General features: G+C 43.8%; 1 protein-coding gene across 5 annotated transcripts in view; it reads left to right on the top strand.

Annotated features, from left to right (window-relative positions):
• The first annotated feature begins 5,501 nt into the window (after window positions 1-5,501).
• Window positions 5,502-23,197, top strand: part of LOC136290918 (charged multivesicular body protein 3) — a 34,014-nt gene continuing 16,318 nt past the window's right edge. For 2 of the 5 annotated variants that reach the window (XR_010721389.1, XM_066185362.1), the window contains exons 1-4: window positions 5,516-5,864; window positions 8,000-8,139; window positions 17,512-17,627; window positions 19,644-20,054. Coding sequence is in view for 4 of the 5 variants with exons in the window: in XM_066185362.1 (XP_066041459.1) it covers window positions 5,639-5,864; window positions 8,000-8,139; window positions 17,512-17,627; window positions 19,644-20,054 (893 nt within the window). In the remaining variant the exon portion in view is untranslated. Of the gene's footprint in view, window positions 5,865-7,999; window positions 8,140-17,511; window positions 17,628-19,643; window positions 21,765-23,197 lie in introns of those variants that run through there. The other 3 variants (XM_066185361.1, XM_066185364.1, XM_066185365.1) reach the window with 3 other exon arrangements.

The following is a 23,197-nucleotide window of genomic DNA, read 5'->3' as shown; positions in this document are numbered from 1 at the left end:
TGCCGCGGGCAGCTCTGGCCCGCCGCCGGCGGGGGTGGGTGGGCCGTTTTTCTCCGGTGGGATCAGGAAGCGCTTCCCGGCCAGGTGGCGCGTATGAGTGAGCCTGGGGAACGGGTATCCCGGGGGAGTTGCGGATCAGGCAGGGAGAAGGGCAGCTAAGCGCGGGGGCCTGAGGCGCGCTGTTGCCATAGTGACACTGAGGCCTAAAGCGGCACCGGGCCCGGGGAGGCCTCGGGGGGCTGGGGTGTCTCCTTCGCATCTCGGCCCTTTACGCCGGGGAACGATTTAGGGCCGTGGGGTGAGTGTGGGGTCACCCCCGGGTGGTACCCCCGGTACGAGGGCTTCTCTCCCCAGCCTGCAGGGGCGCGTCTCGCAGCTGCCCCAAACATCGCCCAAGTAACGCTGAGGAGCGCCAGGGCTGAGTTAAGGAGCCCGGCGAGCCGGAAACGGAGCCTTTAACCTGTCCTGGGGTTGGTAGTTGGCCAGTAAACTTCCTGCTGGGTGCTGTGTTGACCAACAGCCTGAAGTGCATTGCACTGGCAGTGGCTTATGAAAATGTGCTCAAAGAGGTGCCTCAGATCAAATTCCACTTGGTTAACAGCAGCTCCAGGCGAATTCAGAGGAGACCGCCAAGTTGATGAGAGGGATGGAGCACTTCTCCTGTGAGGAAAGGCTGAGAAAATTGGGATTGTTCAACCTGGAAGAGAGAAAGCTTTGAATGACCCAACTGTGGCCTTGCAGTACCTGAAGAGAATTTACAGAAAAGACGGGGCAAGACTTGGCAAGGGCGTGCAGTGACAGGACAAGGGGGAATGGCTACAAAGTGAAAGAGAGAGCAGGTTTAGATTGGATATTAGGAAAAAAATCTTTACTGTGCGGGTGGGGAGGCCCTGGCACAGGCTGCCTAGGGAACCCCTGGGAAGTGTTCCAGGCCAGGTTGGATGGGGCTCTGAGTAACCTGGACTAGTGGAAGGTGTCCCTGCACACGGCAGGGGCGTTGGAACTAAATGGTCTTCAAGGTCTCTTCAGCCCAAACCATTCTATGATTTTATGATGATGGCTCTATGAGCTTTGGTACTTGGAGGCAGTAGCCCAGGACACACAGGACTCTGTGTTTTGTGTAGCATAGTACAAACAAAGCTCCTAATAAATTTGGACAAAGTTAACTGGAAAACCAGCATTTGGTCAGACTCTGAAGTAGTGTTGTTTTATCTGTGTCCACAGTGCTGGGCAGGATGGGAAAATCAAGAGTTCTGTTTTCTCACAAGAACACACAAGGACTTGTGTGATGTGTTCTGTCATTAATTGGTCAGATTTCAGCCCAATCTGCTGCTTTTCTGTTTTTGCTCTTTAATCACAAATTATGCTCAAACACAAGCACTATCTTCTGGTTTCTTAGGTCATCAGCACAGGGGTTTAATTTGTGAAGTTCTGCACTGCTGTGGGCTCCTTGGGCATCTCAGCACACTCAAGCAAAGACTCCTTATTTATTTATTTTGGACACTAAACAGAGCTGGTCTTCTCCAATGGGGCAACAAATAGTTTTTCACTGGTACAAAAACAGAAAATGCAAACTGCCTAAGAGGAAAAAAAAAAAAGTGTCTTTATTGTAAGTTTTAATTACTTTATTCTGCTCCCCTAAGTTGGTTTGCCCTGATTGATGTCGGGTTTTGTGCCGTTAATCACCGTGTGTTTACTGTGTGTTTATAGCAGATCAAATTCCCGCAGGGGGAACCATCAGCTCCAGCCCTGATCACCTGCCCGGGTGTCACCGCTGACCCTGAGCAGGCGGCTGAGCTTCGGAGCCTCCCCGCGTCCTGTCCAACCTGAATTCCTGCGTGAATCACCGCCGGATCACCGGGATTGCCTCACCCCAATGACAGGGGTGGCACTGGATGGTCTTTGAGGTCCCTCCCAACCCAAACCATGCCAGGATTCCGCGGTTAAACAGCCAGGGCTTTAGCTGAGCTGTCAGTTGTGTTACAGATTCACACCTCTGTTAAATTTACTTCCTGTTGGCCACTTGTACAAAGCGGGAAACACCTTCAGATTTAAAATTCCTCTGCTTACAACACAAGAATGTCTGGGCTGCTGCTGTCTTGCTTTGAGACTCTCATAGAAGCTTCTTTGTTTTATTTAATATCAATTACAAGGAGGTTTCATATCACACCTAAAACATGTCGAGATGCACCCATGTTGATAAAGAAGCACATCAAGAGTTTCTATGTTAGTGAATTCCCAGAATCGTAGAATATCCTGAGTTGCAATGGACCCACAAGTATCATCGAGGTACAATTCCTGTCAATAAATTGTATTTGCAGGGTTGGCTCTTGGGAAAACTGTCTTTCAGGTTGTTTGAATATTAGTTTGCTGAACTGTTCTCCTGATACACTCATTAAAAAATGGTGTGATGTTATTTTAACATGGTAAAGGATTGAATTAAGATGTTAATCCTCTGTTCTACTGATTTCAAAATGACAATACTTTTCTTATGTTCCCCACAGAAGTCTGGAAAGTGGATTACTGTCCATATTCCCAGGCTGCACAATCAGCAACTGCTCGTAGGAGAGGAGGGGGGAGGAGAGGGAATCCTTGCCATTTACCAAGGGGCAGCAGATAAAAAACTGCAGGTTTGGCTGTCTGGCAGGGAAAGGTGGCTGTCCCAGTTCTCAGGATTTGGGCTCATTAGCTCCTAAATTATAGTTAAATATTTTTGCTGCTAAAATTATTTAAAAGCAGATCCTTGCTTTGGGCTTTTGTTTAAAGGTGGAATATATATTCTCCATTCTCTACACATTTGTAATATTTGCTCTGTGAGCATAGGACTGACTGACTGATGACTGTTTAATGCTGTTAATTAAGTAGTGTTAACCCTGGGGTCTTTAGAAATGCCAGTGTGTGTCATCTTTGTGTTCAGCCCCAATGAATTTCAATTCACTCCTAAGATATTTAGATTTTCCAGATAATTAAAACTCCCTGAAAGATTGTTTGCAGGTGACATGTCAAAGACATTCAGAGTTCCAACTGGAAACCAAATGACAGCTACAGTTAGAAAATGGAATATCTTCTGGCAGGGTCAGTTTAGTGCATCAGGGATGCAGAGGTGGGGAGGGAAGAGAACACCGGAGTGCCTGGGAGAGGCGCTGGATCCATTTAGGTGTGCTCTGCTAGACCTTTGCTTAACTCATCACCTGCAGTTCTTGCTTGTACTCGCCCCTCCTCCGGGTGCTTCAGTGTTGGCAGCTGCTTTGTTTTGGGTTGCTTTGAGGGGTTTTGAATACTGGCTAGAAATATCATTTGTACTTTCCTGAAACGACTCCAGGGCTTTGAGTTCTGGCAGATGATTGGCTTTGTCTCTGCAGGGGTCTCATTTAGCTCAGCCCGTGAGCACTCGGAAATGACACGCTGGTGACAGCCTCCCCAGCAGTTGGTGTTGCAAATAGTTCAGCTGTGAGCGTAGAGGAGTAATTGTTGTGAGGTGCTTCCTGCCGGGGGAAGCGAGGGCACCCCGAAGAAATTACAGGGGAAAAACACAGGGTTCTACTGGAGCCGGATCTGAGGTGCTCATGTAAAACAAACAAATAGAAACAAAGAAAACCCAAAACAAACCAAAAACCCCCAACCCAACAATGTTTTCAAACTAGAGTTAAATAAACCAAGTCCTTCTTCAAATTCCCATCCATTACTTCACACGGGTGGGAGTTACTTCACACCCACTTGAAACAAAAGGTAGAGAAATCAGGCAACTTCTTGAATGTGTGACGAAAGAACAAAAGAACGAGCCTTCACAAAGCTTCTGGAAAAGAACCCTGTTCCTGGGGCACTTCAGGGCTCAGAGCCTGCCTGAGGCCCTCTGACAGGTGATGGAAATGTGTGTTTTATTGACTGTCCCTGGCTCCACCAGCTGCAGGGACAAAGCCACTCCCTTGGTTTTTGCCAAGGGCAAAGGATTCATCTTACTGATACTTTGCCACCTGCTCATTAGGAAGACGGGCCCTGGCTTTGGCAGGAAGTTTCCCAGGCTGCAGTGCCTGTGAATGAGAGAAGAGCACTTGGCCCGGCCCTCTGTGAGCCCCTTCACCGGGCTGTGCCTCTGGTACCTTCTGTCCCACCCGGCCTTGCTGCAAACCCTGCGGAGCTGCCGAAATCCCTTTGTCTTTTAACAGAGCAGCACAAGCCAACGCAAGGTTTGCAGTCCACTTTTGCAGATAAAAATGTTGAAGAATAAAGTTGTGCATAACTCCCGGTGGAAGGGCACAACATTTACCAGCCCATAAGGGCTTTGTGAGCAGCTACATCTGCAATTCCTCCACTCTTCCCCTTTCAAGAACCAAAATGAGCCCATTCCTGAAGAACAGTGTCATGATTTTTCTTCTGGAAGAGGCTGTGTTGGCCGTGTCACAAAACGAGCTGAACGTGGATGGTTGAGTTTTTTCCTTTTTAAATCTTATCAGCACACTCAGAAACCTGTAAATGTGTTTTAAAGGCTCTGAGGAGTACAGTGATTTAAATGCTTTTTTCCAGATCAATATTAGTGTGCCTTTTGGAAAATTGATAATACAGAATTACAGCGTGTACACTCTGGGGGGTTCTCAGTGCTATAGCTAGCTAAGCTGCTATTTTTGTGCTCATCTGTATGAGCTGCCAATTTTCATGCAAATTACGGATTCTTAAAATAACTGAACATTCAGAAGCACTGTTGAGTTTCCTTCAAAGAAGAACCTTCATCTCAACGCAGCAGCTCGATTTTAGTACGTTTTCTGTAGCAGGCTAAATTGTATCATTGCAGGCCAACACTTCTTGTACAGCCTGCGATAGTTCTTCGAGGATTCACTTCAGCGGGGATCCACGCTGTGCTCCAAAATGCTTCCAATGTGAGCACAGACCCAACTTAAACCCTTGTATGAAGTCGGGGTGCAGCTCACGCTTGCCTTTGGCTGTCGCTTTGGCACAAGTTCTCAGCGCTCGAGTGCCGAGGCAAAGCTGCAGAGTCCGAGTTCCGACCCGTGCAGATGAATCTCACTGTGGAATTTGCTTTCGCGCCAGCCAAGGGCTGGGAGCGGGGCTGGCGTGCGGGAATGAGGAGCGGAGGGATCATCCCTACACCCAGCAGCCCGAACCCGAAGAAACTGTGTCCACTAAGCTGCCCTAAAACTGCCCGAACAGATCCTCCCTGCAAATATCGGGCCCCAGTTCTGGCTTTATAAATATTTTTCTTTTCATTAAAAACGTCGGCAGGTCGGATGTGCCCTCTCCCTCCCCTTTAACAGAGGTATTTATATATTATTTTTCTCGCAGCAAGCGCAGTCGCAGGGTCCAAAGTTGCAGCCGGGGACAGGGACGCGACCGCCCCCCGAACCTGCTGATGCGGGGTCGGGCCGCGCTGCTGAATCACGGCGGGGGGAAAGGAGAACGGGAAGAAGGGGAAGGGGAAAAGGGGAAGCGGGAAAAGGGGAAAAAGGGGCAGGGGGGCGGTGCCGGCTGCTCACGTCACTGTTATGTCTCCGCGGCTCCGCCGGGGCGGGGACAGCGACAGCGGCGGGCGGGAGGCGGGGGGGCCGCGGCCCCGCTCCCCTGACAGCCCCCGCTCCCCTCCCTCCCTCCCCAGCCCGGCCTCAGGCTCGGCGCTCCCGGGAAGATGTGGGTGAAGCTGTGCTGTTTGCTGCTCTACTTCCTGGCGCTCTTCGTGCTGGCCCGGGTGTTCGAGGCCGTGGCGTGGTACGAGAGCGGCTTCCTCGCCACGCAGCTGGTGGACCCGGTGGCGCTGAGCTTCAGGAAGCTGCGGACCATCCTGGAGTGCCGCGGGCTGGGGCACTCGGGGCTGCCCGAGAAGAAGGATGTGCGGGAGCTGGTGGAGAAGTCAGGTACGCGGAGCTCCCCCGTGACCCGGGGGAACGGACGGAGGTCGGCGCCCGGCCACCCCCGCCTGGGCTCCGGCCGCCCTTGGATGGAGACGCGGGCGCTGCTTCCCTTCGCAGGGCGGGTTTGGGGAGCGAGCTGGCTCCCCCCAGCAAGGGGGTCCGTGGAGGGAGCCCGGGGACCTCGGGGGGTGACGGTCCAAGCCCGGCGGCGTTGTGAGCCCGAGCGGGCTGCGCCGAGTGAAAGGCCTGCTCTGGACGGGGCACCAGCAGCGGCCCTTCCCTCCCCTTCCCTTCCCTGCCCGGCCCTTCCCGCCCCTGCCCCGGGAGTTCCGCCGCGGGCGGTCGGGTCAGTGCGGGTGGCACTGATGGGACCGAATGTGGTCTGCCCTGAAAAACGAGGAAAAGAGACTCCAAATAAGCTGCGGTAGGCTACTGTTTACGGCTGGGGCTAGCTTGTTCCCGTGTATTCTCACCCGTTTGCTGGGTTTGTTACAGGTACGGTTATCAAGATGGGCCCCAAGGAAAGCGATGATTTCATAGCTGAGGAGCAGAAAGGATGGGTACCCAGGGTTGAGATGGTTTTATACAAGGGGAGCAGAACTAGTTCCTGCATACCAAAAACAGCTTGGAAAAAGGCAGGGAGGCATTTCGGAAGTAAGGAGAACCAGGTGAAGGAGGTGGACTTCTTGGGGCTGATGGACAGCGAGGGATGAAGAGCAGTGGAGATGGAAGAATGGCAGAAGTGTCCTGAAAGTAAGGATGCTGCCTGGAGCAGTCGGAGGGAGCTGGCCCCAAGGACTGGGAGATGGGGCTGATGTAATAGCTGTAGTGCCAGCCAAGCAGGAAAATGTGAGTCGCTGCTTTTAAATCAATGATGGAAGGGCTGGTGATCCAGGAGAGAGAGAAATCCCACCAATCAGGATAGGCAGTGAGGGTCCCTAATGTCTGGACAGGGAGAGTGAAGGATTTCTATGGATGAAGTGCCTGCCATATAACCTTAAAAATTCCGGTTTAAATAATTGATATCAATCCTGGGCATTTAAATCTAATTTGCTGTTACTGTTCATTGTTTATTTATGTTTTTATGTTGTTTATAGGCTTTGCTGCCCCAACAGTAACAAGCATTAGGCAGTTTCACTTTTGTTTCCAATCACTTTCACTCCTTGGCTGTCAGGTACTTTCATGATGTCATGATGTTTGGGTTGCATATGCTGCAGGGAAGTGTTTAACTCCAAACAAACTGTATTAACCAACTTCTTCAAATGTCATGGAAACACTTCTCATACCAACAGTCTTTGCAGCATTTTTTCGTGGTTGCGTTTTGTTTTTTTCTTTCCCCTCTAAATTTTATGAATATTTTTGCAAATCCCTCAAGGGTTTCAGCTGTTACACTTATTTTTATGTTTTTAAGGAAACTGGTTTTGGACAAGGCTTCATTTCTTAAAGCTTAGTAGATTAGTTACTAGAATGCGGGTTGTCATTAAGAGTGTTTGTAATGATTGTGAAACAAAACACAAGGAGGAAATGAGATTACGAAGGAAACATAATCAGATGATTTTACCGTGAGCTCTTTATGTCATTGCGTTTGGAGTTCATGGGAACTTTTCCCAGCTGTGCAAACACTAGCCAACAGCTCAATTATTCTGCCTGAGATTTTTACTAGCAAGAGAACCACAAGCTATTCTGGGTTTTGGTCCAGAATTGATGATTGAAATTTTGGAAGTCTGTTTGAATTATCAGTGTTAAGAAGTTGCTTGCTGCAAAATTGCAATCCTGTGAAAGAAAAGCAAAGATGTATCGACTAAAATTGCTCTCAGCCACTGTATGTTTTTATTTGCAGAGAATGAGCCTTAGAAGATGTTCTTTTATTCCTTTGTGAGCTCTTGCATGGGTGGTGTGTCTGTGTAATCAGAAACAGAGCATTCATATCTTCTGTGGTCTGACTGAAGTCAAATTGCTCATAGTCATGTCACCAGAGACTGAATTATAGTAACAACTTAAAGTTTAGCTACCTTTGTACTGGAAAGGTTCTTTGAGCAACCATGCAAATATTGTTAGTTAAACTGTTACTAGAATTTGTGAAGTGATCTTTGTCCAGTGCCATTTTAATTTAATTTCTCCAATTGTCTGTTTTTCAGGAGACCTCATGGAAGGAGAGCTTTATTCAGCTCTCAAGGAGGAAGAGGCCTCTGAATCAGTTTCCAGTACAAACTTCAGCGGTGAAATGCACTTCTATGAGCTTGTAGAAGACACGAAAGATGGGATCTGGCTGGTACAGGTATATAAATTTGACCATTTTTTTAAATGTATTTATCGCACCCAAAATGTGTTTCAAAGGAGGAGTTTATGAGGGTAGTTAAATAGTTGTAAAAATGTGTAACAGAGAGATAGGGACAAAGATAATTTTCATCCGGGACTTGAGGAATAGAGAAATAAAACAAGAAAGGCTGGAAGTGCCAGATTTTCTATACAGAAAGGAAGAAAAAAAGCGCTTGTTATCCTTTGGATTGCTTTTTGAAAAGCAGGCACTTTAGAACCAGAAAACAAGCAGAGCAGCACACACTGAAGTACACAGAGTATGCAAGTCCTTGGCCCTGGGTTTGTAAGAGCCTTGTAATGTGTGAAGTAGGTGCATTAATACAGATGCTCCCAGATGGCACAGGCTCCTGGTGCTGCTCTTCCTTTTGGTTGCATTACATGCTCAGACCCAACCAGTTTAAGTTTCTGCTTGTCTAAGGCGCTTCGAGCACTTGTAAAATCTCTGTTGGCTCTTCACAAAGGCAGGAAGGATCTCAGTCTGCCAACTTCCCAGGCTAGCAGGCTGCTTCTGCAACATATTCCAGTGGCTCGAAGTTAACTTTCTCCCAAACCTTTTGTGCCCAGCAATTTTAGAGTCTGTTTTCCCAGGGCTGCATGAGAAATCATTTAGGAAAATAAAGACAGATTTTTTCCAACAGGATTCTGAAGCAATTAATCATCATTCCTGAAAACATAAGTAACCTAGACCAAAATGCAGAAATTATTTTTCTATGTCAACTTCTCTGTTGATAAGAGGGTGTTTTTTAAGGTATAAGTTTACTCCTAACAGCCACATCAGGTGAATTCCTCACCAGGCAATTAATTGTTCCGTTGACAGTTCCTACCTGGTTTGTCTGGTCTCACTTCATGTTTTCTATTTCACAGGAAGTCATTAAATCTTCATAATCTATTTATTAGACCTGCACTGTCAGCACATCAGATCTCACCCCAAAATAGACAAGAGGACAGATTACTTTCAGACTCGGAATGGCATTTGTGTTTTGGGAAAGATACATTTGGAGTTTATTCAATCCAAGTTTGAGGTTTAAATCATACAGGAGGGCATTCTTCAAGCAGAGAGAGAGTGTTGAAAGGCAGTTTACATGTCCCCAAGCTAGTTGACAAATACAAGCATGAATATGCTGTGAAAAACCTTCCCTCCTCCCCGTGCAGCTCAGAAGGGTGAAATAGGATAGTTCTCTGTTGTCTCTTGCTTGCAGAATTTTACTTGTAATGTATTTTCCACTAGCATCCTAATAGCAGGTCAGATAGGCTGTGTTTTAATATCTCCAGTGTGATGAATGTTGTCATCATTCTGGGAATATTTGCACAGCTATTCAGTTGGTCACAATAGCTGTGGAAAAAAAAATTAGTGGAATTTACTGAGTAATTTACTTGCTGAACTCTATTTTAGTCTGTTTCTCTACAATAAAAACCACAGGAGATGTTGAATTTCTATTTTTCATTCTTGCTTTTTGAGTTTTCATCACTTTGTGTTTTCATTTGCTCCATTCCTCACCACAGCTCCTGCCTGGATAACTCCTGAGCTGGATTCTTCATGTCCTTTCACAGGTTTTCCCACACTCTTTTCTTAGACCTCATCCCTGCAGAGCTGGTTTTTACCATCGCTTCCCAGTTCTAACTCTTGATTCCCTCCCTTGCCCATCCTCCTTTGCCATTGGCAGTCCTGTGGAAACTTTCCAGCTTATTAACCAGCTCGATGCTCATGCAGGGGAGTGAGGATCATGAGTGGCTTTGGTCACCATGGGCAAGGTCAGAGATCACCCTGCTCTGTTGCTGCTGGCTGGGGAGCAGAAAGCATCTCCAGATCTTTTTCAGTATCCTGAGCCCTGAATCCTTGTTCTGTGGGGGCTGCTGGAAAGGAGCAGAGGGAGAGGAGCAGTTCTGCCTCAGCTGGCACAGTGGCTGTCACTTGAGTTGGTTTGAGCACTTCGTGATGATGCGTGAGAGGACTGAGACTTTGGAGATGATTTTTATTTTCCAGTCCATATAAATGAAATTTCTGGTGTGGCACAGGCTGGGAATGTGATAGCCATCACTGTCTGCAGAGAATCAAAGGAAAAAAGAGGAAACAATTACTATTTCTTGATACGTTTGACAAAAATGGAGGTGTGAATTTATCTTTTAGAGTCAGCAAGATGAATTCTTTGAAGAAAGTCAAAGGCACAAGGAATTGGTGTTTTGTGGCTTTGTTTTCTGGAAATCCACATGCAAAGCATCCCGGTCCAGTGGTAATTTGTTTACCAGTGTGGCTGTTCACAGCTCCTGTGTGGCACTTCCGTAGAGCCACAGACAGCAGCATGTTCTTTCTCCTATTAGCTCATGATCTCATCACCTTTCCTTTAATGCCATTCTTCTTGCTTGCCAGCTGCTGTTGTGCACTTCTTTGGCTGGCAAGGATGGTGACTGGTAGTTTCTGGAGCTGCTTCTCTTGTTGGTTAGGGGAGTTAAATGTAATGTTCTTACTTTTCCAGGCTCTGGTTAGTCTCTAGAAGCCTGTCACATCCAGCAGTATTGTAGTCATTGTGGCTTTTGAAAATGATCTACAGATAAAAATCCTCCTTGAATGAAGTTAAATTCTAAATGAATGTATATTTTTATTTTAAAAGTCTCTAGTATAACATAGTGGCAGAGAGAAGTAAAGGAAACTTTCTTCCTGGCACTGGAATACAAGGACAGACATTTTGATTATGTCTGGTAGAACTGCAAAGGCCATTATTATGGATATAAAATTCTGCAGTCTATTCTGCATCTCACTTTCTAGTTCAAGTGGTGTAGTCACAGGGCAAGGGATGTGCCTACAGCATTTTGGTGGTGGTGGTTTGTTTGTTCTTCCTTTTGCTTGCATGTAGGATGAGTGATTATCATATTTATTTGCCTTCTGAATTTTGCCAGGTGATCAGCTGTTCTTGCTAAAAAGAAACAAAGCAGGAACACTAAATTCTTTCAAAATGCATAATTCAGTATTTGTGTCTTTTCCAATAGCCCTTCAGGATCATTTACCACAGGATACCTTATTTTAAGTTTCAGTTTTCTTCTTTAGAGGCTTCATATCCGGTCAAGGGTGCAGAATACCGTCAGCTGGAATGTAATAGTCCTTGTATAGCCTGTGCATTTGTGTTAACTCATTGCAGAAGCTCATTTATTCTCAATCTCTGACTTAACTGACAGCATAACTGACTGTCCAGACCAGTGCATAGATCACCTCACCTCCCTGAAGAAACTGAATGTAATTTTGAGGTGGTTAATTTTTGTGTGCTGTGAGGGATGTAGTCTTTGCCTATTTTGATCTGATTTTTCACAATCTCTTTCTCAGAAAAGAAAGGCAAAAAATCTCCAGATATCTTCAGTCCATATGGTGGATTCTGAATGAGTTGTGAATTCTTAGGAAAGAGAGTCTAAGTGGAAATTCAGTTCCATTAACACATTGTCAAATAATAAACAGAAAGTGAGATGTCTCGGAGTTAATAGAAGTGCAGACATTCATGTAGGAATGTATTGACATTATCTGAAATAAGTGAGCTTTTTTCCAAGCTTCTAATAAGTAAATTACCAGTCCAATTATAATTAATTGTATTTTTACTTGTTTTATATATAGAAGCAGAGTTTGCAGCATAGTTGTTGATGAAAAAGGGTTCTATGACTAGAGTTTTTTAACCTTTTTATCTTTGTGGATCCCTAAAAATCTTCCAGGGCATGCATGGAATCTTTACAGTAATACTGAGTTTTCTCTGTTCATTTACCCTCTGCAGGCACTCTGGATGAGTTCATTGGTGTCTCAAAATGGAAACCACTGAACCAGACAGACAATTCTCACGTTCATGCAACCTTACCAGTTCATTTGATGAGTTAGAAATCAGTTTTGCCGAAGGCAAAGCTACGCAGGTTTTTTCCAATTCAAATGTCTGTGTTCCTTATGTGGAGAGTGATTTGCTGAGGCTGGGTGAGGACTGACTGCTCCTGAGAGAACTACCTGGATGTGTCCAGGGAATGGTGTCTCTTACTTAAAGGGTTTTGTTCTTCCTGATGGTGTGAAGTCTGTCACAGTGCCCTAGTGCCTGGAGTTGAGGAGCACTTGGAGTCACTGTCTGTGTGGCTGAGCTGTAAAACCAAGTTGTGACTATCACTGTGTGTTCAAAATTGTGTGCTCTTGGTATGAGCAGGTGTGCCTGACACTTGCTGTCCCAGCTAGAATTAGTTAAAATAATGAGAGCTGGAGTATATGTAGAGGTGTTTGTTCTGCTTTTGCCCCTCTCTGACTCATTGTCATGCCTTGTGATATTCGAACACTTTTAGTTGTGAGCGAGCTTCAAAACTTGCTGAGAATAAATCTCGTTCCTGTGACCTGCTTTGAGATGTCTGCTTACCTACCTGAAAGAAATTGAACAAAATCTGTTTTAAATGCACGGAAAACAGGATAATGCTCAAGTGTGGTCATTATCATGTCATGCTCAAGTACTTCAGGGGTACCAGAAGAGGAGTCTGTCTTTGCATAATGCATTGCTATAGCAAACTCTAGCATCAGCTGTGCTTCCTCAAGCCTCTTCAATTTCAGTCATATTTTTACTTGTATTTTAAGAACTTGTGTTTCATAAAATAATCTTTAAAAATGTTTAATGATACTTGGAAATTAAGGAGCAGCTGGATCTGTGATGGTTATAAAGTAGCTATCGTAATATCCATGCACCTACCCAATACACTTCTGGTTTGGATTAGGCAAGAGAGGCAAAGTGCCTTGCTGACCTAGTCTTCTTTTTCCAAGTTTTTATATAATTCTGGCCCCAGGATATTTGCTCTTAAAGTCTGTTCTTTAATGTCATAACTATGACTACTTTAACATATAGATCAAAATAATTCTATTTTTCTAATTACTTTCTTAATTGAACTCTTTGGGGGTAAGTCTGTTTAATTCAATGTCATGAGAACTCTTCCAATGCAAAAGCTTGGAAGGTACTCAACTGTCTTTTGAAATCATCAGAATCTCAGCATTTTCAGTATTAGAGATGGTAATTCAGACCCTGGAGTCAGTTCCAATCCTCTGGCCTGGGTTAGGTGTGGGTTAGGGAGCATATCCATTCTGTGATGTGAAGTTGTTAAATAACAGGGTTACTGTGATCCTGTTGGGTTCCCTTAGCCCATTAAGATGATTAATGGATTAATTGAGTTACCCTCATTGTCTTACTTGTCACTCTGACATGTGATATGTCACCGATTGTGAACATAGCTAATAATAAGCAAAGCTGAGACGGTTTGTGCTTCTCCAGATGTGGTGTTTGTTTCCCATCTGTGTTAGCTGATCTCCTAAGATGTACCTTCTCCTATGAGCTTGGGCTTTATTTCTGTAACATTAAATAGAGTGTATGATTGAAAGGGACCTCTCTGAGCTTGTTCAGCTTTCTGCTAGACTGTAGAATACGTGTTTAGAAAATATTTGGCTGTCTGTCTTACACTGCAAGTTGTTCAAATACTCCTGTTGACTGTTCCCTTCTTGGAAATGTGTGTCTGACTTCTGGCTTGGGTGTATTCGGGGCTAATTTGTTCCTATTGGGCATAAAATGACATTGCCCTTTAGTTTCACCGAGTCCTGATGTCAACCACATTCCTCCCAGTAAGTGGGGCCAATCAACCAGTTTGTTTTGTCAGGTCCGATATATCCTGGGCTTTGCTTCTTTTGCAGCCAGTTAATATTGATGGCTCGTGTTTTCTTGTGGAGCGACTGATAGCCCCAGGCGTTCCCTCCCAACGCTGTTTCTGACTGATGAACTCCCCAAGTGTTCTGTTCATTACTCAATTCAATTTCATGTGTGACACTCTGCATTACAAGATTTGTGCAGCTCTTCCTGCATGGTGTTATAATCCTCTTTCCCACATAGATGTGCTTCCTAGTTTTATGTCTTCTACAAATGGCTTTGGGAGACTTCAAGTTCCCACAGGAAGGGCATTAATGGGAATATATGCTGAACTGAGCTCTAAGGTAAATCTATTAAGAAGTCTGTTAGCACCTTTCTGGCATTTTGATGTCTTTTTGCTGTAGCCAATTTCTTGCTCATTTTAAAACTTTCTCTTTTTTTCACTCACTATAAAAGCCTATCTGTAGCTCTCATGTAAATTTTCCATGTGGCATAATACATGATATGCTACCAAACTACAAACAAGGTACTACATTCTCTTTTTCTCTTGAAACTCAGTTCTTTTCCTTCCGGCCAAGTTTCTCTCAATCAGGAATGATACATCTTTAGTAACTGCATGCTGGAAAGAGGTGGAAAATGCAACTGTCTCTGCACCTCTAAAATTTCTTCTACAGTTTTGCATCCTATTAAAATCAAACTGGTGGGATTTTTTTTTCATTTGCTCTTAAATATAGCTACAGACTTGTTACTGTCCTGTCAAAATGTGAATTGGTCTGACAGGGGTTTGCAGGAAATTTTCACAGGTTCACCTGTGATCCTGTGTGCTTGTGCTACAGTTCTAGGATGGAGATATCCTGCTTACTCTGATTTAAGTGCATAAAGTTATTTGAGTTCTGCTTTCACCTACAGGTGATGCAGTTTGTTCCCATAAATTTGCTAACTGGTGCACGGCCAGCCACCCCTCCCTTCACTGAAAACTGAGTCACAGTATTAATTTAACTTTAAAAGGAAATTATCTTACATTTCTATGCTATCTTCATTGTTTGGTGATCCTGCTGCTTCTCCCCCAATTCTATTCTTATTCATATGACTGAAAAACCTTTTGGTACAACTTGTTATAGTCTTTGTATGGTCTAACTTGAATAGCTCATTTTTCCTTACTTTTTTTCCCTTGCATATCTTTCTTTGATAGCTGTTCCTTTTGACCTTTTTTTTCAATCCTTGTAGATTGTCAAACTATTTCTAACCTCTCTCTGGAAGTGATTGCTAGGAAGAGGCGCAGGACTTGACAACCTTTTTTTTGCCTTACTTGAAATATAAAATCCTGATAGCTTTAACACCCTGGGCTTGAAGAACTTCCAGGCCTCTTCCACATTCAATTCCCAGTCTCCTCAATCACAGGTTTTTAAGCTAAATTGCTTAACTTATCAAAATTCACACTTCTTAAATAAAATCTGTTACAAGTGTTTGCAGGTTATTTTTAATTTAAACTGAAGTACATTTTGATTGCTTAACCTGCAGTATTTGACTCCCTCATGCACAGAGGTGGTGACTGCTTTCCAAAATACAAAGCCTTGCCTTGGCATGGTGAAGTCCCAGTGCTGTAAGTGGGTGTTGTCTGCAAGGAGCAGCTGCAACGGACATGTTTATTTGGATTTTTTTCCATAATGACATAAAAAAGCATGAGCCCAAAATATTTTACAAAGCTTCAGTGTGCAAAACCGTAGTAGAGTTCCTCCATGTAGTTGCAAAATACAGACTGCTACTTAGGTCATTGTTCTTCAGCATAAATAACTTTCTCCAAGAGGAAAGACTTTTTCATAGGAAAGGAATTAAACTGGTGTTAAAAATTCCACCGCTGCAGGCAGGTGACAGTAAAATATAAGGGTGACTGTATTTGCAACAAATTTTTTGTCTTGGCACTTAAAATGAGTGTTGTGGTGGCAGGCAGAAGAAACAGTGAGCAGGATCTGTCCTCCTGCACACAACATTAACATTCTCTCCTCACTGTTTCAGAACGTGCACGCAGAGTTTTGGAAGAAGCCAATCTCTGAGTAGTTGTACCAAAGAGTAATTCAATCACCAAAGTTTTACTTCTGTGCTTACTAATAAAATGTGGTTCCTTGCCATGTTGGATGCATTTATCATGCCACAGTAGCTCCAAGGATATTCTGGCTTTAAGGTGTCTTTAGGAATTTGGTCTCCCTTGATTGAAGTGCATGAAAGGAAGCAGTTTAAAATATCCAAAGCTTCAGTCACGTTGGGTGATGTAAAGAAGCCTCAGTAATACAGCAGATTTCCCAGCTGGTTGTCTCAGTGCACAATGGTTACATTTATCTAATCAAACAGGCTTTTCTGTGTGATGTGTGTGTTTTAAGAATAACTTGAAGGATTCTTACCTAGATTTTCACCTCCAGTGTTATTTAAACATTTTGGGCTTAGTGCAATGGGAATGTAATCTGTGACTTCAGTTTGTTTCCCTATGTAGAACATTCTGCTTGGTGAATTCTTCTATTTTAAGATTCTGAGAGGCTGCTACTTACCACAAAGCAGATAATATTTATGAGTCTCAAAGGCTGGACACACTTTCTAGGTTGAATCTCAGCATGTCCACAGAGAACTGTTAATCATGGTGACAGCCCAACTTCCAGGAGCAAGCTGACATTTGAGGTTATTAAGTCAGAAAACGATTGGGATAAGTTTAATGGTGGGTAAACAAATATCTAACAAATGGAAGTTTCAAGATTTAATTTAAAAATATATTTTAAGTGGCTGCCAGTAAACCTGCAGAAGCATGTGAGGCATTTCTAAAATAGAAAATGCGACGGCTCGTGGAGTAGTGCATGATCAGTCATGTTGTTCAAAATTACCTGTCAGCTGCAGGCAGGCAGGGTTTTCTTCTCCTTGTGGGTTTTTTTCCCCCTCCCTGAACAGTTATAAGTCGGAGGATGAATGCTGCTTCTTTGTCATCTGTGTTGGCAGAAGCTTACAGTGAGGTATCTTGAAGTACAACTTCAATATACTGGGTTAGAACAAATTACACCTTGGGATATATCACAGCAAATGATCGTCCTGAAATGGCAGATGGGACACTGGAGTTGGTGGAACAGTCACATAAAGTTGCAGAGCGAGTCATGGGCAAAGCTGGAAGGAGTCAGGATTCTTAGGTATTATCTGGGAGTTTAATCAGTAGTTTCCACTTCTCAGGAATGGCTGTTGGCAGTTTAATCTGGCGCCAGGTACATTCATTCCCACTCATTCTACTTGCTCTGAGACAATGTTTCTTTGGTATGTTGTAACTTCTGAGGGAGAATTGTGATAAAATTATGGTCTTTTTTTTTATTGCAAAGAAGAGGAACCTGCTGCACCTCCTCTCCTTTATCCCTTATTATGAGCTGCATAATGATTGTTTTGTTATTTTACCAAAGCTTTTGCTGACTACCACTGATTTTAGTATCTTAAAATGTACTTAACATGATGATGCACTTCTTTGTCTCTGCAGAAACTACATTTCTGTCTTAGAGCTTCAAACTCTCCAAACACATTTACCATGACTCCCAGTTGTACATTCACACTCTGTGTGCTAAAAGAAGGGGAAGGAGTATCAAGCATGACCAGCCCTCTGTTTTCTTGAAACTTGCTCTTTATTTCAGGAACCGAACTGACTGTGATACTAAACTAGTATTTCCTTTTGGCAATAGGTCATAGCAAACGACAGAAGCCCACTGGTGGGTAAAGTCCACTGGCAGAAAATGGTGAAGAAAGTCTCAAGATTCGGCATACGTACTGGCACTTTTAACTGTTCCAGTGACCCCAGGTATATCCTTAAAGGATTATCGAAATCCCAAGAATATCTTAAGGCTCAGCTGTGTTCTAGCAGCAGGGCTTGCTGTTGTAAAAGTAGCTGTGACAGAAGGTGGCTTTATTCATGTTTTTATCTCTCCTAAAGTCTGCTCAGAATGCTCCATTACATTATTTATCAGCTCTGAGCTTCCTAAAGCATCGTGTGGGAAATGCATGATTAGACTGTGGAGAGCATAACACAGCAGTGGAGAGGAATGAACAGAAGAGTTTGGCCTTCCAGTCCAGGCATTCAGGGAGAGGAACTGTGCTTGCTTAGGACAAATCTGAATATATCAGTTTTAGCGTTTTTATATCACCATCTGGAAGAGGGAAGCACAGGTTAGCATGAACCTTGCATACAGTGCCTGCCTCCCAGAATTACTGACAAATCCTGTTCCCTGACAAATGTATGTTTATATATAAACTGGCACACACCCTTGGACAACACGCAGTGTGCTGTGCAAGAGTCATTGTGTTTGCATATGATTTTGAACAAGGAAGAAGAGAAGAGCCAAAGAAGCTATTAATAATTCCCTGCTGCTGTAAAAAGAGGCGCTTTTTTTAACATTTCATTGGAGGCGTTTGCTTTACATGACAGGAGACTTTGTCTAGAATTCCAGAGGCATGTATGGATAGGCACATCTTACACAGCTTTAGTCCTAAATGTTTACAGAAATCTCAATGTTAATCATAAGAGGAAATTCTTAGGCTTTGTAGTGCTTATGCAAAATAATCTTGTATTTGAACATCTTAAAAAAATTTGGCAGTGTTTCTCTTTGCATAGCTCCTAAGTAGCCTTAATGTTCTGATCAAATACCATGTTTTAAATTAATTCTTTTTTTTAATACAAGGACTGTTTTGTTGAGTAAACCCTTGTGAATAGTTTTCATCAGGTTGCAGCTGAAATTCAGAAGAATACTACACGCTGCAGTAATCAAGATACCTTTATTAGTAGAGTAATATGGCTCTTTCTAAACATGCTGCATTCAGATTCCTGGGAAGGGGAATTGTAATTGTCTAAATACATGCTGACAGACCAAACCACAGAGAAGCTAGGTAAGATGGCTGGTGAATGAGGCTGGTGGTCCCAATGTGCAGGGTTTTCAGAGATTGTATGCCTGTTGGCTGTCATATTTTGATTGTTGAAGCTTGTCACATATTTCCTTAAAGGAGGACTAGATAATTAGTGATATTGGTAGGAAAGATGCATGAGAGAAGGGATCTTGTGAGTCATCAGATTCGTCTCAGAGTTACTGGGCTTTGGACTGTAACTCAGGGTTCAGCCATGAAGAGCCTCTTCTCTTAGTTATGGATTTGGGGCTCATCTCATCTGCCTGCCAGACACCGTGGGTATTTTTTAGCCCAAATCATCCAGCACCATGTGTCTGCTTCCTGCTCTACTGGTTTTGTGGCCAGCTCGCTCATCTCACCCCTTAGCCTGTCTGCATCCTGCCAAGATGGTCCCAGTAGGAAGTGGACACTTGTCAGCTTCATTAAAGCAACTGCAAACAGAACCAGTTTCTGCTCAACTTCACCCCACAGCTCCTTGGCAAAACCAGGATGGAAGGAAGCAGTGGAAAGCTGTGGATTATTGAGTTACATGGAGTGGTTTTCTTCTTGGCTGGAAGGCCAAGGAAAAGTAGCTTCTAATAAAGTTTTAAAGTAAAGAGTCCGCCTGTGTATTATTTAAATTCAGTTAAAAAGCATAAATTGGCTGCATGGCCTTGTTTACTTTAATGACCTGTGAAAATTAACACTATTCCTCTTCCTGGTTTATGAATGCATATCGCTTTACAATATTCCTCTAAGATATTACTGTATTGTAAGAATAAATATGCTTTGCCAGAGAATATTGGGTGCCTTTATTTCCTATTATATTATAAGTGTTCCCAGGTGCTCAGCATATCTCATTTTTGGGCTTAGAATAGAAATGTAAGGACTCAGTTCTGGGGTTATGAAACTTTAATCTAACCTACTGTTTTCTTTGTAGATACTGCAAGAGGAGGGGTTGGCTGAAATCCACCCTCATTATGTCGGTTCCACAAACCAGTACCTCCAAGGGAAAAGTCATGCTTAAGGAATACAGCGGGCGCAAGATTGAAGTGGAGCACATCTTCAAATGGATCACAGCCCATGCTGCCTCTCGGATCAAAACCATCTACAACTCTGAACATCTGAAAGAAGAATGGAACAGAAGTGACCAGTACCGGGTGAAAATATACCTGTTTGCCAACCTCGACCAGCCTCCGGCGTTCTTCTCCGCACTAAGCGTTAAATTTACTGGAAGAGTAGAGTTTATTTTTGTGAACGTTGAAAACTGGGACAATAGAAGTTACATGGCAGAAATTGGTATCTACAAGACACCATCATACATACTTAGGACTCCTGAGGGGATTTACAGGTATGGAAATAATACTGGTGAATTTATATCACTACGTGCCATGGATTCCTTTTTGCGCTCGTTGCAACCAGAAGTTAATGATTTATTTGTTTTAAGTTTAGTTTTGGTTAATCTGATGGCTTGGATGGACCTGTTTATTACACAAGGTGCCACTATAAAGCGTTTTGTGGTTCTTATAAGCACTTTAGGGACGTATAATTCACTATTAATTATTTCCTGGCTACCAGTGTTAGGTTTTTTGCAACTGCCCTACTTAGACAGCTTTTATGAGTACAGTTTAAAACTCTTCAGGTACTCTAACACAACTACTTTGGCTTCTTGGGTGAGAGCAGATTGGATGTTCTACTCTTCTCATCCAGCCCTCTTCCTCAGCACGTACCTTGGCCATGGTTTACTAATTGATTACTTTGAGAAGAAGCGAAGGCGCAATAACAACACGGATGAAGTAAACGCTAATAATCTGGAGTGGCTGTCAAGCCTTTGGGACTGGTACACCAGCTACCTGTTTCATCCCATTGCTTCTTTTCAACACTTCCCTTTTGACTCAGATTGGGATGAAGACCCGGATTTGTTCTTGGAGCGGTTGGCCTTCCCCGACCTCTGGCTTCACCCTCTGATACCAACTGATTATATAAAAAACTTACCCATGTGGAGGTTTCAATGCTTAGGCGCCCATTCTGATGAGGAAATGCTGGAAACCTTTCCAGACAGCGAAAGTGACTCTGACAGTGAAAACAAAGAGGTGTTCAGTAGCGACAGAGACGTCTCGGAGGACGATGAGCTGAGCACATTTCACGGGTGCAGCGCAGGAGAGCGTCGGAGCGGTGTTGAGGCCTGTTCGTGTGCCAGTCGCTATTGTCACCGCGACCCGTGCGAACGCAGAGCCAGCTCCTACAGCTCCGCGGGTGACCTGGAGCCAGACTGGTCAGCCTGGCCCTCCGACATGTTGCACTGTACAGAATGTGTGGTGTGTCTAGAAAATTTTGCAAAGGGCTGCCTGCTGATGGGCTTGCCGTGCGGCCACGTGTTCCACCAGAATTGCATCGTGATGTGGCTGGCAGGCGGGCGGCACTGCTGCCCCGTCTGCAGGTGGGCGTCCTACAAAAAAAAGCAGCCATACACACACCCTCAGCCTTTGTCAAGTGAGCCCCCGTCTTAGCTGTGTGCCCGTGTCTTTTGTAAGCTTTCAGGATATTACTGCTTGCCTTTTAAATGTTAGTCACTTAAAAGATTACGTGGTTTGAAGTTTTAGTTTAAATGTTAGTGCAGTGAACTAAAATATACATGATGCTAACGTTAATGACAGAATCATTTGGTTGCCTTGTATGTTGAACTGAATGCAAACTTACCATACAAATAACTTGTTCTCTTCAACATCTGGAAACTTGATGCTGTTTTTGTAAGCACAAAAATCAAACCTACAAGAAGCGTATTCCAGCAAACATTTACAAGTTGGGATGTGGGTGAAATTGAAATTCTAATCGGAGACAATTGCTTAATTTAAGTGTTTCTTATTTTAGAGTCTGTTCTGCACATCTTTGTTGAATAATGTATGTTGTAAGACAGTACCATTTAAAAAGAAATCGGTGAAATAAATTATTTTAAAAGGAGATTTGTAACGTTAATTGTTTTGATAAATATTTTGTGTGTATGGTTACGGATGTCTTGCTGGCCTGATTTATCTGTGAAGACAATAAAAATATAACACAACTCCTGTGACTAATAAATCATCTCCTAGGGATGCAGAAATTCACTGCTCCGAGCCACTGGCCAAGGAGAAGGCAGTGGTGTTTCACTGGGAACTGTTTCCTTCATAAGTTTGCTGTGTTGAGGTGCTTCTCTGCTTGATCAGTGGTTTTTCAGCTGATAACAAGCTGCTTTTCCAGATGGAGACCCTCTTCTAGCATCTGTCCTTCTCCAGCACCCTCGTCTCCAGGCATCTAGGAAAACTTCAGGGTAGCTCCCTCTACAGCCTCAAAGTAAACTGTTGAGAAGGAGCAGAATATTGTCATGCAGTGACAAGAGTGGCCCATAAGGGTAAAAATTGCCAGCTTCCAACTGTGCTGGTATTCTGAAGTGATTTCTGGTTTCTTTGATTGTTCTTTGGTGCCATAAAAAATTGAGTCTGTTGTTTTCTTTATATTTCAATATGAAATTCTGATTTAGGTTGTACTTTTCAGAAATCATCTGGCTGAAAATAGAGAGGAATCGTTGGTTGGAAAGAAAAAGGAGGGTGGGAAGAGCAGGAGATGATATGAGTTGAGGAAAAGGCTAAACTAAAAAGATATTTTAAATTGTCTTATTTCTTTCCTAAGTCTTGCCTATGAGAGGTGAAAGGAGGATAATGACATAAAGATGATGATAATAGAAAATACAAACATAGCTCCTTGTTGCCGTTACAACTTGTCTCCCAATGTCTTTATAGAGTTGGGAGGCTGGTGCTCACAGAGCTGCTGGCATTGTTTCATCTGTCCAGGGTACCTGGACACGCTCTTTTTTATTAACAAATTTGTCATGGCTCTCTCACCAGGTGTGTTCCCAAGAGGATATTGATGTAATTAGCAGAAGAGCTGTTTTTAATTTACTGAGTCCTTTTTTTTCTCTCATTTCCTTTTTCCCAGGGCAGTACTGAGGCAGAGAGGTACAAGGGGCACAATATCAGCAACTCTCCCGTGGTCCAGAAAGTAATTTTTATTCCAGTTGAGACCTGCCAGTACATGCCCTGTCTCTGTCATTACAGCCTCGGCAGAGCAGCAGAGAGGCATAATGAGGGCAAAGATCATTTCTGCTTCCAATTTGTGCAGCAGCGTGGCATATGTGCTTGTCATGAGTAGGTGAAATCCACATTGTTTCAGGACTGTTTTGAAACCTGCACTGGGCTGAGGCCTTGCCAAGGGAAAGAAGTTTTGTGAGTATAAATAAGGCTGTAGCTGAGGTGCTGACACACACAAGTGAGGTGCTGTATCAGAGCCCGCTGTAGCCTTTCTCCAGTACCTCAGCAATTTGCCAGATGCTGTGAGTCCTAAGCTGGAGCAATGATGTGTCCTTGGAGCATTGAGTGCTCTTGGAGTGCAGCTCTACTGCTGAAGGCTGACCTCCTCACCCTCACACACAGCCCCAGCAGCTCTGCTCCTGTGCACTGG

Source organism: Chamaea fasciata, unplaced genomic scaffold (genome assembly GCF_029207755.1).
Source record: "Chamaea fasciata isolate MVZ Bird 193981 ecotype frontalis unplaced genomic scaffold, bChaFas1.0.hap1 SCAF_6, whole genome shotgun sequence".
Taxonomy (NCBI): Eukaryota; Metazoa; Chordata; class Aves; order Passeriformes; family Sylviidae; genus Chamaea; species Chamaea fasciata.
This window is presented reverse-complemented; position numbering and strand designations above follow the sequence as displayed.